A 12,485-nucleotide genomic window follows, 5' to 3' on the forward strand; every position below is an offset into this window, starting at 1 on the left:
TCTGAGTGAACTCCGGGAGTTGGTGATGGACAGGGAGGCCTGGTGTGCTGCGATTCATGGGGTCACAAAGAGTCAGACACAACTGAGCGACTGAACTGAAGTGAACTGAAGATAAGCTAGGTATCAAAAGCAAAAATATAACCATAAGATATACACATTTTGAAGGAAAAAAAAAAGATATACACATTTTGAAAAAAAGAAATCCATTACTTAATATTAAAATGTGAGTTAAAGAAGAAAAAGAATGGAAATAGAAAATATGCTAAGCTGAATGAGAATGAAAAATAGGGCCTTCAGATGCTTATAGCCTCAAAGCTTACAAGAGAAAAGAAATACAAATTCTGGAGCACAATTAAAAAGCACAATGTGAGATGTTTTGCTGAAGTGCAAATATGTGGTTAATTTATTAACTGTAATAAGACTAGAGCTTTGGTTAAAAGATATGGTTGTTAGATTAATTCAGGTGATAACATCTGAAACAAAAAAGCATAAAGAGCAATGTCATATAAACACTTTTAAAAATGAAGCCAGTGAGGTTATATTGCTAAATATATAACAAAACAAACTTTCAAACAAGAAGCACTGCTGGAAATAAAGAAGGTAAGTAACTTTATAAGGCTCAATTTATTTCAGTTTAAAAATTATACACATTTGATATAGATTCAAATTTACATAAAGATTATATGATAATGTCATTGAATAATGAAGATGCAAAATATACAAAGGACAACAGTCTAAGCAGGATTTACCCCAAGAATAGTCAATGGTTTAACATTAGGAAACATATGAAATTCACTATATTAATAGTTTATGTGAAAAAAACTATATATCATCCCACTGATGTAATAAATGCATCTGATAAAACCGAACATTCATTTATGATTTTTAAAAAAAGTTTCCTCAATAACTAAGGAAAAATAGAATCTTCCTTAAGTGATAAAGGCTTTCTTCAATAAATTTCCAACAAATATTATATTTAAAGTGGCAATTTTTAAAAAAGTATAGTTGATTTACAATGCATTAGTTTCAGCATTAGGTATGCAGCAAAGTGATTCAGTTTATATATATATATATATATACACATCCTTTTTCAGACTCTTTTCCATTATAGGTTATTATAAGATATTGAATATAGTTTGTGTTATATAGTAGGTCCTTGTTGTTTATCTATTAAAGTGATCAAATTTAAAGCTTTTCTTTCAGATGGAGGACATCACACATTACCTGCTGTAACTACGAATACTTTAAATCAATATTGCACTACCAATACTGGGCTTCCCTGGTGGCTCAGAGGGTAAAGCATCTGCCTGCAATGCAGAAGACCTGGGTTTGATCCCTGGGTCAGGAAGATTCCCTGGAGAAGGAAATAGCAACCCACTCCAGTACTCTTGCCTGGAAAATCCCATGGACAGAGAAGCCTGGTAGACTACAGTCCATTGGATCACAAAGAGTCGGACACGACTGAGCGATTGCTTGCTTGCCTTGCTTGCACTACCAATAAAATAAAGCAAGGGTCATGAAATAACTTCAGGGGATCTTTCCGACCCAGGGATCAAACCCTCATCTCTTATGTCTCCTGCATTGGCAGGAGGGTTCTTTACCACTAGCACCACCTGAGAAGCCCTGAAATAGAAGTATAAAGTTAGGAGAAGAAAAAAACTGTCATAGATCTTGAGACACAGAAAAGAGTAAATGTAGAAAATCCAGAAAAACTGACATAATCTTTTGAAATTATCTATTTAGGCAAGGTAACCAGATAAGAAACTATATTCCCATGTAACAGCAGCAGTTAGAAAATAAAAACACTATTTAAGGTAGAATTAAAACCAATTCTTAGGTGGGGAAAATCTAACATAAGTGAAAGACATAAGGAAAATACAAAACTTACCAAGTCATTAAAAACCTAACTGAAGCAGAAAGCAATTTCATATTCATAGATTGAAAGATTCACTATTATAAAAACTGCACTAATGAAGAGTGCAGGGAACTCCGCTCAGTGTTACGTGGCAACCTGAATGGGAGGAGAGTTTCAGGGAGAATGGATACATGCATTACACGGCTGAGTCCTCAGCGGCCCACTTGAAACTATCTCAATATTGGTAATCGACGATACTCTAATCAAAATTAAAAGTTTAAAAAAATAAAATGCTTTAGGATGAAAAAAATAAAATATAAAGATGCCGATTCTCCCACAATTGGCTAATAAAATGTAATGCAATCCAAATGAAAATCATGTCAGGGCATTTATTTTTCTTGCAACAAACTGAATCACAAAAATTTGACTGACATGATAAACTAAGCTATAAGAAAAAGCAAAAGAACAAGAAATATCCAAGGCAGTCTTGAAGAGTGGAACAGAAGGACTTGTTCTAATAGACAGCAAGACTCCTTATTAAAAGAAAAAAAAAAAAGACTCCTTATAGTGATTTGGAGATAAAGACAGTGTGGCTTTTGCCAGACGGAGAAGCAAAACAATGCAACAAAAGAGAGATCCAGATAGACAAGACAATGGAAGGCAAATAGAGATCTAGAAGCAGAACTTCACGTATGTGCTAAGATATGCTATGATGTATCAGAAGGAAAAAAGCCTTCTTTCATGGTGCTGAGACAATTGGGTATCTGTAGGAAAATAAAACAGACAAACAAAAAGAAAAACTGGACCCCTACTTCATACAAAAATCAACTTCTGAAATTAAAGACCTAACTGTGACGGACAAAATCAGTAACACAGGAAGATGTTTTCATAATCTAGGAGTAGAAAAAGACTCTTTAAACAAGACACAAAACCAAACCTAAAGCAAAGACTGATAAATTCAACTTTTAAAAATTGAAATGTGGAGTTCCCTGGTAGCCTAGTGGTTAGAATTCTGGGGTTTCACTGCCTTGGCCTGGGTTCAATCCCTGATCGGGAAACTAATAATCCACAAAATGCGTGGCATAAGCACTGCCCCAAAAAGTGAAATTTATTTGTCATCAAAAACTTATGGGGAGAATAAAAAGTCAAAGTGTGGAAGAAGATATTTAAAACACATATAAATAACATAAGACTTATATTCAAAATATATAAAGTACTTCTACAAATCAAAGACACCACAATAGAGTGAGCAAAAGATGGAAACAAGCAGGCACCTCAAAGAAAATGAAATCCAACTGACATTTGAAAATGTGTTCAACTTCTTCAGAAGTGGCAATTAATATCACAATAACATGCCATTTTATTAATAAGCTAAAAATTTAAAGTCAGGCTATAAGAACTGGCAAAGTTGATGAGTTGTGATTGAATGTATTTGCTAATTCATGGCTAGTGGGTATAAAAACTGGTAAAATCACCATGGAAAAGTTTCCCCTTTCTCATAAAATTGAAGATATGTTCAATACCAGCAGCACATTCCTAGATATACCCTCAAGTAGGATTTCTCAAAGTTTTCTGGTGTCAGGTGCCTTCACACTCTTAAAAATTATAAAGGTGTCAAAGAGCTTTTATTTAAAAAGTATTCTATCAATATTTACCTTAACCATAGTGAGAAATTGTATTTATTAATAGACTATGACATTAAAATACTTTCATTCACATTATCTATATTTTCCAAGAGGATTAATATTAAATGTGGCCCTGTTTTACATTGTTGCAAATCTTTAACATTTGGCTTAACAAAAGACAACTGGATTCTCACATCTGCTTCTGCATTCAGTCTCTTGCAATAAGAAATTTTGGCTGAAGTACACAAAGAAAATCCAGTCTCATATAGATATATGGTCGAGGAAGAAAGTACTTGTGATAACTTTTTCAGATAATCGTGGGTATTAATCTCTGAGACTCCTCTAAAACTTGACAACTGCTGGTCCCTTACAGCTTAGCTGCACCGCAGAATCTGAAACCCCATCAATGAGGTTTTTATACTCTGTTAATTTCTTAAAATCCAATGGTCTCAGTCAGGGTTCAACTGAGAAGAAACAGAACCAGGAGAAATATATATAACATTTACAGATTTATTAGAAGAAATTGCCCAAAGCATCTGTGGAGGCTGGCTAAGCAAAGTCCAAAATCTGTAGGATAAGCACCGAGAAACAGAAGGTCACAAGCAGGCTGGACCAGGAGATGTGAGCTGCAGCCCATCCCCAACTGACTCAGGAAGGGAGAGACAGGGCAAGAGAGTGAGTGCATGTGAGCAGCCAGACCTACACGGATGTCCTGAGGTCAGGCTCACCCACAGTAATCTCCTTCTGGATAACTTCAAATCAACCAATCAGGGACTTTAACCACATCTGCAAAATTCCTTCAAACGGCACCCAGATTAGTGTGGGATTGAATGACTAGAAGAAGGCATGTACACACCACAAAATGACCACTGCCTCCCAAAGTCCTCCAAGGTTCACAAGAGAATGTCCTTGCAGTCGAAAACCAAAGGGAAACGAAAAATGGAATTCTAGGGACCTCAGTTTACAATAGCCAAACTGACACATCAAAAATCCTATCTTGTATTTGGAAGAATTTTTTTTTTAATGTACTTCAGGGATTTGGGGGTTTTGTTTGTTTGTTTGTTTAATTTTATAGCTGTAGCAAGCAGGATTCAGTTCATTGACCAGGGATCAAACCTGTGCCCAGTACAGTGGAAGCATGGAGTCTTAACCCCTGGGCTACCAGGGAAATCCTGCACTTTGAATGAATCTTTACCCACACATAAATTTGTAATATCATGGAACACTCACTTGGAAAAATACTGGTTGCCTGAGTTATACAGATCTTTCAAAGGGTAACTCCTTTTAAAACTACCAATATCATTAAAACATTGGTAACCACCAATATAATACAAAATAAGACCTCTTTAATAGGAGGAAAGGGTGGGGGAGACAAATGTTCCAAAAATTCCAATTTTCACTTGAGAGCTAGAATTTTATCACTGCCAATAAATACAGTCCATTGTTTTACTTGAAGTGACAGGCTTATTTCATTCATTTTCAAAAACACACACACAAGTTTGAACAACTTTGTTCTTTCAAGGAACAATGGCATCAGGTAGAAAAAAGTAGCGAGTTGAGTTCACCACACAAAAACAATCATGCGGTTGCTTTTCCTTGAGGCAACCACAGCACTTAAGTTCTACAGAGTGCTTCATGTGAAATGGATGTTTTCTCACACAGAATAAAATGTTTATGTAAGAGTCAAGATTTAATAGACTCAATCATTATTACGCTTCATTGAGAACATTAAGTAAAGCTGACGTTCTTTTTATACTGTAATGCACGGCAATAAACAATACAATGACTAACACAGGTTGGGTGGCAAAGCGTTATCTGGTACAAATGGCAACACAATGAGGAAGAAAAATAATACCTTGGTATTACTGTGAAGATTACCTTAGGCAATCTCTTCAAAGGGCAGCCTAGGGGGTCTATGGACCATGCTTCGAGAACTGCTGACTTAAAAAATCATGTAAACAAGTACACCAGCACACTATGTACAAGAATGTTCACAGAAGGAAACTGAACAAGTGCCAAGTCAACAGCGACTGAATATACTCACATAACATAACACTACTGCTATAAGGAGCACACGATGTGGTAGCTACCGCCCTGAGGCTCAGATAACACAGGTCTCCGCCCTGAGTTTCACACTTTCGAGGGCCTCTCACCTCTATCTTCCCCCAGCTGTGACCTCCTTGGAGCAAGTAGTTGACTGGACCCTTTTCTAGACAGACTCCAAATACTCAGTGCTAGGGATTCCCTGAATTCCCTGCCCAAATGGCCCTGATCCTATTTTCAGGGTCTGAACCGGCCTCCTGATCTCTTAAGAACAGACAGGATCACTAGGGTGCTTGCGTCAAAGTCCAAGGGATGGCCAAGTGTCATCTGTTTGCAGGTGGGGTGGGCATCTACGTGCATGTGCAAAAGGCCCCTTGTGGTATAGGATGAGTCAGGATTGAAAGAAACATAGAGGGTGGACTATGGGATGTCTCTGTTTTTACTTTTGTCCTAGACCCCACGGACGTTAGGATTGGTCCTGGATGGATAGAGCTCACATAATATTGAGCTCAAATAATAGATACGTGTGCACGTGCACACACACGCAATATATACGTTTATATAATTACACTTACATGAAGTTCAAAAAGAGGCAAAACTGTAGTGTTAGAGGTACACTTAACCCAAAGTGAAAAGCAAAGAAAAATCGTCATAAAAGAATAACAAATGCCAGAAAATACAGGATTTACGACACAGAAGGGGCACAAAGAAGGCTTCTGGGATACTCAAGCTGTCCATTTCTTTGCCTGGATGGTAGCTATTTGGGCATTCCTTTATAAGCATTCATTAAATAGTATGTTGTCCACTTTTTCAAATTATGCTTTATCTCACTAAATATTTATCTTAACCTGAAAATGAAGTACATGTTGTAAAATTTCATTTTCTTTCATCTAGGTTCCCTACTCACACTTCCATTTCTCTCCTTCACTATGTGAATATGTCACTATTTATGGTCGGGAAGATCTACTGCAGAAGAGATAGGCTACCCTCTCCAGTATTCTTGGGCTCCCCTTGTGGCTCAACTGGTAAAGAATCTGCCTACAATGCGGAAGACCTGGGTTCGATCCCTGGGTTGGGAAGATCCCTTGGAGAAGGGGAAGGCTACTCACTCCAGTATTTTGGCCTGGAGAACTCACTGTATAGTCCATGGGGTTGCAAAGAGTCAGACACAACTGAGCAACTTTCACTTTCACTTTTCACTTTTTTATCAAAAAATACATTTGAAACAAAACCACATGTAGTTTTAGCTCTAAAAACAAACAAAAAAAATGGGGCTAATTAGCGGAGGAGAAAGATGTCCAAGGAGACTATATGCATGTTAATTTGTGGGTCAAAATAATATGACTCTAGACAGGATCTGAACCTAGGATGTTTAACTCCAGAATCTGAATGATTACCTTTTTCTCACTTAAAACAATTAGAAGAGCTGACCTATATAAGGTACCCAGTAGAGGGCATATCGCAGGATTTCAATAAACAAATGTAGTTATTTTATCAATATCAATATGAATATTTACTATTTCCATCTTTCAGCCCCTTAAATAATAGGCCACTGCTTAATTCTTGAATTCCAATATTCTAGGAAAGATATCCAATACATTAAAAATGAGTGACAGCAGTCTGCAACGCTTCTCTGTACATGGGATTTCCCAGATAAGAATACTGGAGTGGGTTGCCATTTCCTTCTCCAGGGGATCTTCCCTACCCAAAGATTGAACCTGGGTCTCCTGTATTGCAGGCAGATTCTTTACCACTGAGCCACCAGGGAACAGGGAATATATTGTATATTTGGCTAAGAGTGTATCTTAAGGACCACAAAAAGCATCTTCTATTTAATATTTAATGCTTATAATTATTCCATTCATGCTTGAAGGCTGACATTTGATTAAATGTCCCTTAACATGCATAACAAGTTATTGCTGTCATAAAACCATGCAGTTAGCATTAAAATATAAATATAATACTGTACCTAATGATCCATTGTCAATCATTAGAAGATCTAAGAGCAGTGACTTAGTGAGATATTAACAGTACAGGCTTGATTGCTAATTTTCTTGCAAACTGTCCTTCCCACTTGCTCCAAATAATTTTCTGATAATACTGTAAGCCAATGTTACAAGTCATTTCTACACCCTAGAGTGTGCTTACCACCTACATGATTTTTCAATTGACATTTTAAAAATTCAAGATACTCTGAAAAATTAGTTAAGACTCACCTTCAATCCAACTGTTTATATAGACACTTATGATTGCCTCTAGTTAATACGGTAAAGACCATGCTGCCTTAGAGCTCTTTGAGCAGGGGAAGCTACTTAGTAACCACAGTGAAGACCAATATGTCACCATCATTAATTTCCAAGTACTTACTTCCACAGCATAGTGGAAAGCCGATGAACCCGGATGCAGTGAGAGGTTTTGAAGAGGTTTGATGCGTGGTTTCTCCCATCCAAGCTCCAAGGACCACTCCACTGTTAACATGTGATCTGTAAAAACCGTTCCAAAAACCAGAGTACTGGAGTCTGGTTTTTCCTTTAAAACGGTGGCTCGTGTGATTATTAGATCTTCAGCCTGGGGAAGAAAGTCAGCACCATTAAAGAAAAGTAATTGAACATCCACTAGCTAGAGCAGCTGCTGCTGCTGCTAAGTCGCTCCAGTTGTGTCCGACTCCATGCGACCCCATAGATGGCAGCCTACCAGGTTCCCCTGTCCCTGGGATTCTCCAGGCAAGAACACTGGAGTGGGTTGCCGTTTCCTTCTCCAAAGCATGAAAGTGAAAAGTGAAAGTGAAGTCGTTCAGTCGTGTCCGACTCTTAGCGACCCCATGGACTGCAGCCTACCAGGCTCCTCCGTCCATGGGATTTTCCGGCAAGAATACTGGAGTGGGGTGCCATTGCCTTCTCTGAGCTAAAGGAAGCAGAGAGTAAAAAGACAGAATTTAAGTCACTGGCCATTAAAAAGTGAAATCATTTAACTTTTAAATGTTGGCAACTAACTTAGAAACTTAACAACACTGGGTGAGCCAAGCAAAACCATGCCTCCATTCAAAATCTGTTGTTTCATATCTCTGCAATGTAGGGAATTCCCTGGCAGTCCAGAGGTTAGGTTGGGAGCTAAGACCTCAGAAGCTGCAAGGTGCAACCAAAAAAAAAAAAAAACAAACAATTCTTTGTAATGTATACTACCAAACAAATATCAGAACTAAAATTTTCCAGTGAGGTTTAGAAACTGGGATGAAATAATAGATGGGGTCAAATCATGCTAAAAGAAGAACATATCTCTTCATTTCCATCATTAGACCCGTGTAGCACATTCGGGAAAGAAGAAAGGCGGGTCTTAGAATCAAAACAGCAGCACTCACAATGACTTATTAAACTAAAAAGAATGTCACTAAGAACTGAATCTCTTGGGATGGTTATACTCCGGCTCCCCCAAAGAATTCTTGGCAGCAGCTTCCAAAACCCTCTGGGTACATGGTAGGAGACAGGCAGCAGAGTGAAGCAAATGTTTTCCTCGTTGAAAACAGAAGTAGAGATTGAACACTAAGATATAAATCCTCTATTCTGTGTTGAGGAAACAGTGAACAAAGGACCCCTTATTCAAAGAAAGATAAATAAGAGTAATAGGAAACAACTTCACACAGCCCCATTGCACCAGCTCTCCACAGCCGGCTTGCCCATTACAAATGACCACCACATACGCATCCGGATCACACACAATAGCATCACTAACTTTACAATAACTGTAGAACAGCTGACTCAAACCACAGGGGAAGGCGCACTCAGACTACTCAAACACAAAACGAGCCAAGGACAAGTTCAGGCTGTGATCAGGCTGTTAGGAAGGTCAGACTGCATTTCTTTCAATACACAAAGCAGTGATTTCCCCACCCCCACAAAGCAAGTACAGAACTTCAGAACTTCACTTTGTATCATCACCTCTTATCATTATTTTTTGAATGACCTAGTTATATCTGGTTAATTCACTGCTTTACAGCCACCTTTGTGGTTTGATATATTATGAATAATAATCAGTTAATTTTAGAGTAATATTTAGGTCCAAAATGTTATTTATTTTAAAACAACCAGAAAGCTTCCATTACAATGAAGCATAAAGGACAACATGTGTGCGTGCTAAATCGCTTCAGTGAGTTCGACTCTTTGCGACCCTATGGACTGTAGCCCACCAAGCAGTCTCATGCACTTCCATAGCTTCAGTTATCACCTACGGTGGTGGTGGTTTGGTCGCTAAGTCTTATCTGACTTTTGCGACTCCGTGGACTGTAGCCTGCCAGGCTCCTCTGTCCGTGGGATTCTCCAGGCAAGAATACTGGAGTGGGTTGCCATGCCCTCCTCCAGGGGATCTTCCTGACCCAGGGATCGAACCCGTGTCTCCTGTATAGCAGGCAGATTCTTTACCACTCCAACATATGTACACCATGGCTAATTCACGTTGATGTGTGGCAGAAATCAAACCAATACGTAAACCAATCATCCTTCAATTAAAAAGAAATTAAAAAAAAAAAGAAGTTTGCCAGTCCATTGAGACTGTTTGGATAAGAACTCTAGCTAGAGTACTTGCAGTTAAATGTCCAGCCCCAGCATGGTGCCAGGCACACACAACAGTAAAGGTTTTCTTAGATACTGAAAATAACATTTGGTTGATTTCAGCTGCACTCGATAATGAATGACAGACTCATTCCCAGAAGATGGCCAGGATTTAAAGTGAGTGAAATCCTAACATACACTTTTTATTACATGAATGGTTTCACAGTATTCTTGTACAATGAAGCCCTTGTGCTTTCGCTTTGGTTAGTTTTTCTTCAGTGGCTTGGGGGATCCTGGGCTAAGAAAAATCTGGAACTATAGCAATACAAGAAGACAAACTCAATGCAAATTTTCACTTATTAACATCATTAACATAAGTTTCTTAATAACAGGGGAAAGTAGTAAGATACACAACAAAAACAGAAAGATGAAAGTAGATGAAAATGGGGTGGAGATATTGTGAGTAGAAGGGGTGAGTTTTTAATCCATGTATTCAGGATACATCTTAAATACTTCCAAGGCAACAGACATTGGCTTTTTTTTTTTCCAAAGACAAAACCAATGATTTGCATGGTTCTTCAAAAGTAAAATGACTAAATTCTAAATTCTGTGGTTTTAATAAAGCAATTTAATTTTTTAAAAAAAAGTAAAATGAAGTTTGACTTCCCATCTGCTATTTCTAATATTAGGTAGTCAATTCTATCATTAGTTAATCAACAAGAACCCAATCACACAGGGTCTTTCTACCTTTTGGGATTTCTAGGTTTTCCAGTAACCCTACCTGCCATGAAACCAACAGGCAATGGAATATATACAACTTTATTCCAACAACTTGCAATGCAGGAGACCAAGGTTGATTCCTAGTTGGAATGATCCCCTGGAGAAGGGAATGGCTACCCACTCCAGTAGTCTTGCCTAGAGAATTCCATGAATAGAGGAGCTTGGTGGGCTATAGTCCATCAGGTTGCAAAGAATTGGACAAGACTGGGCAACTAACACTACCGTTAGTATTTCAACAACAATCTGCATAGAAACTTCTAAAAACAAGACTATGGCTTTGCCTCATATCCAACTGTAGGGTGATTTCTTTTCCTTCCCTTACTCGTTTCTTCCTTATCTGCTTTATTATTCTTAGTATTTTGCGTTTTTATTCACTCAGTGAACACTGTACCAGTACAGTGGCTCAGGCACTGCACTAAGCAAGCACAGGAGATACCAAGATGCAAGGGTTCAGTCTTCCTTCTCTGCCATGCTCGCTGCCAGTCAAGGACAAGTGGTAGCCACTGTGAGCAAGTGTTACTCATTCAGTTTCCAAGGTTGTTACCCCTGCCCTTCTGTCATACAGAAATCAACAGAAACTTATCTAAGTTTCAGGAGGAAGCTACAAAGAGGAAAAAAAGCAGAACTGGTTAGAACTAACCAGGACCAAGATGGAAGAAGATCTGACTTCCACTAGACCTTGGGCCTCACTGTACATCATTGTAATACAGTAGCTAAATGACACACCCCCCAGCACCATGACAGCTGACAAGTGCCATGACAACAGCCGGAAAAGCCACATATAGGAACTGAAAAGCAGAGCTGCATCAGTTCTAGGTCTAAACCACACTCCTATTCTCAGATAACTCATGGATATTATAACTCCCACTCTTTCCAGTTGCCTCCCTTATACTTCAATCCTCTTATACATTTGGTGTCTTTGCCTGACTGGGGTTGAAGTTGATTTGTGAGGGTTCCCACTTCACCACTGAATAAAGCTTGTCCTGTTCCAGTCTCAGCTTCAGTTTTGTTATTGGCTGCACAAATATGACCAGAAAAAGAACCTCCCTGGCAGACACAGGGGTCTTAGCTCAGAGTAGAAACCTAGCATAGGTCCATTCAACCAGTTCAGCACCAAATTAACCTAACAATTTTTGAGCTACTACGTACCTGTATTGTGCCAGGCACAAAGAAACTCAGGGAATGAAACAAGTCCTCTTCTCTTAGTGAGGGGGAAAAACAATATAAAGAATAAGTGGTTTGGGCCAGGGGGATGTGCCAGCCTTGACAGAAGGGGTTTGGGGGAGAATGGATACATGTATATGTATGACTGAGTCCCGCTATTCACCTGAAATTATCACAGTATTGTTAATCGGCTAAACTCAAACACAAAATGTTTTTGGTATTAAAAAAATTAAATTAAATTAAAAAAAAAAAGATTTTTAACATAAATAAAAAGAAGGCAGGCATATTATGATTCGGAGAAGGCAATGGCACCCCACTCCAGTATTCTTGCCTAGAAAATCCCACAGATGGAGGAGCCTGGTAGGCTGCAGTCCATGGGGTCGCTAAGAGTCGGACATGACTGAGCGACTTCACTTTCACTTTTCACTTTCATGCATTGGAGAAGGAAATGGCAACCCACTCCAGTGTTCTTGC

The 12,485-nt window shown here is 38.6% G+C and overlaps 1 protein-coding gene across 1 annotated transcript in view; it reads right to left on the minus strand.

Moving 5' to 3' along the window:
• The window catches only part of BCAT1 (branched chain amino-acid transaminase 1, cytosolic), a 118,181-nt gene that overhangs the window by 56,588 nt on the left and 49,108 nt on the right, over positions 1–12,485 (minus strand). Inside the window, exon 3 of the mRNA XM_010855982.1 lies at positions 7,891–8,091. Coding sequence (XP_010854284.1) covers positions 7,891–8,091 — 201 coding nt within the window. The remainder of the gene's footprint in view (positions 1–7,890; positions 8,092–12,485) is intronic.

Source organism: Bison bison, unplaced genomic scaffold, assembly GCF_000754665.1.
Source record: "Bison bison bison isolate TAMUID 2011002044 unplaced genomic scaffold, Bison_UMD1.0 scf7180017864370, whole genome shotgun sequence".
NCBI classification, from domain to species: Eukaryota; Metazoa; Chordata; class Mammalia; order Artiodactyla; family Bovidae; genus Bison; species Bison bison.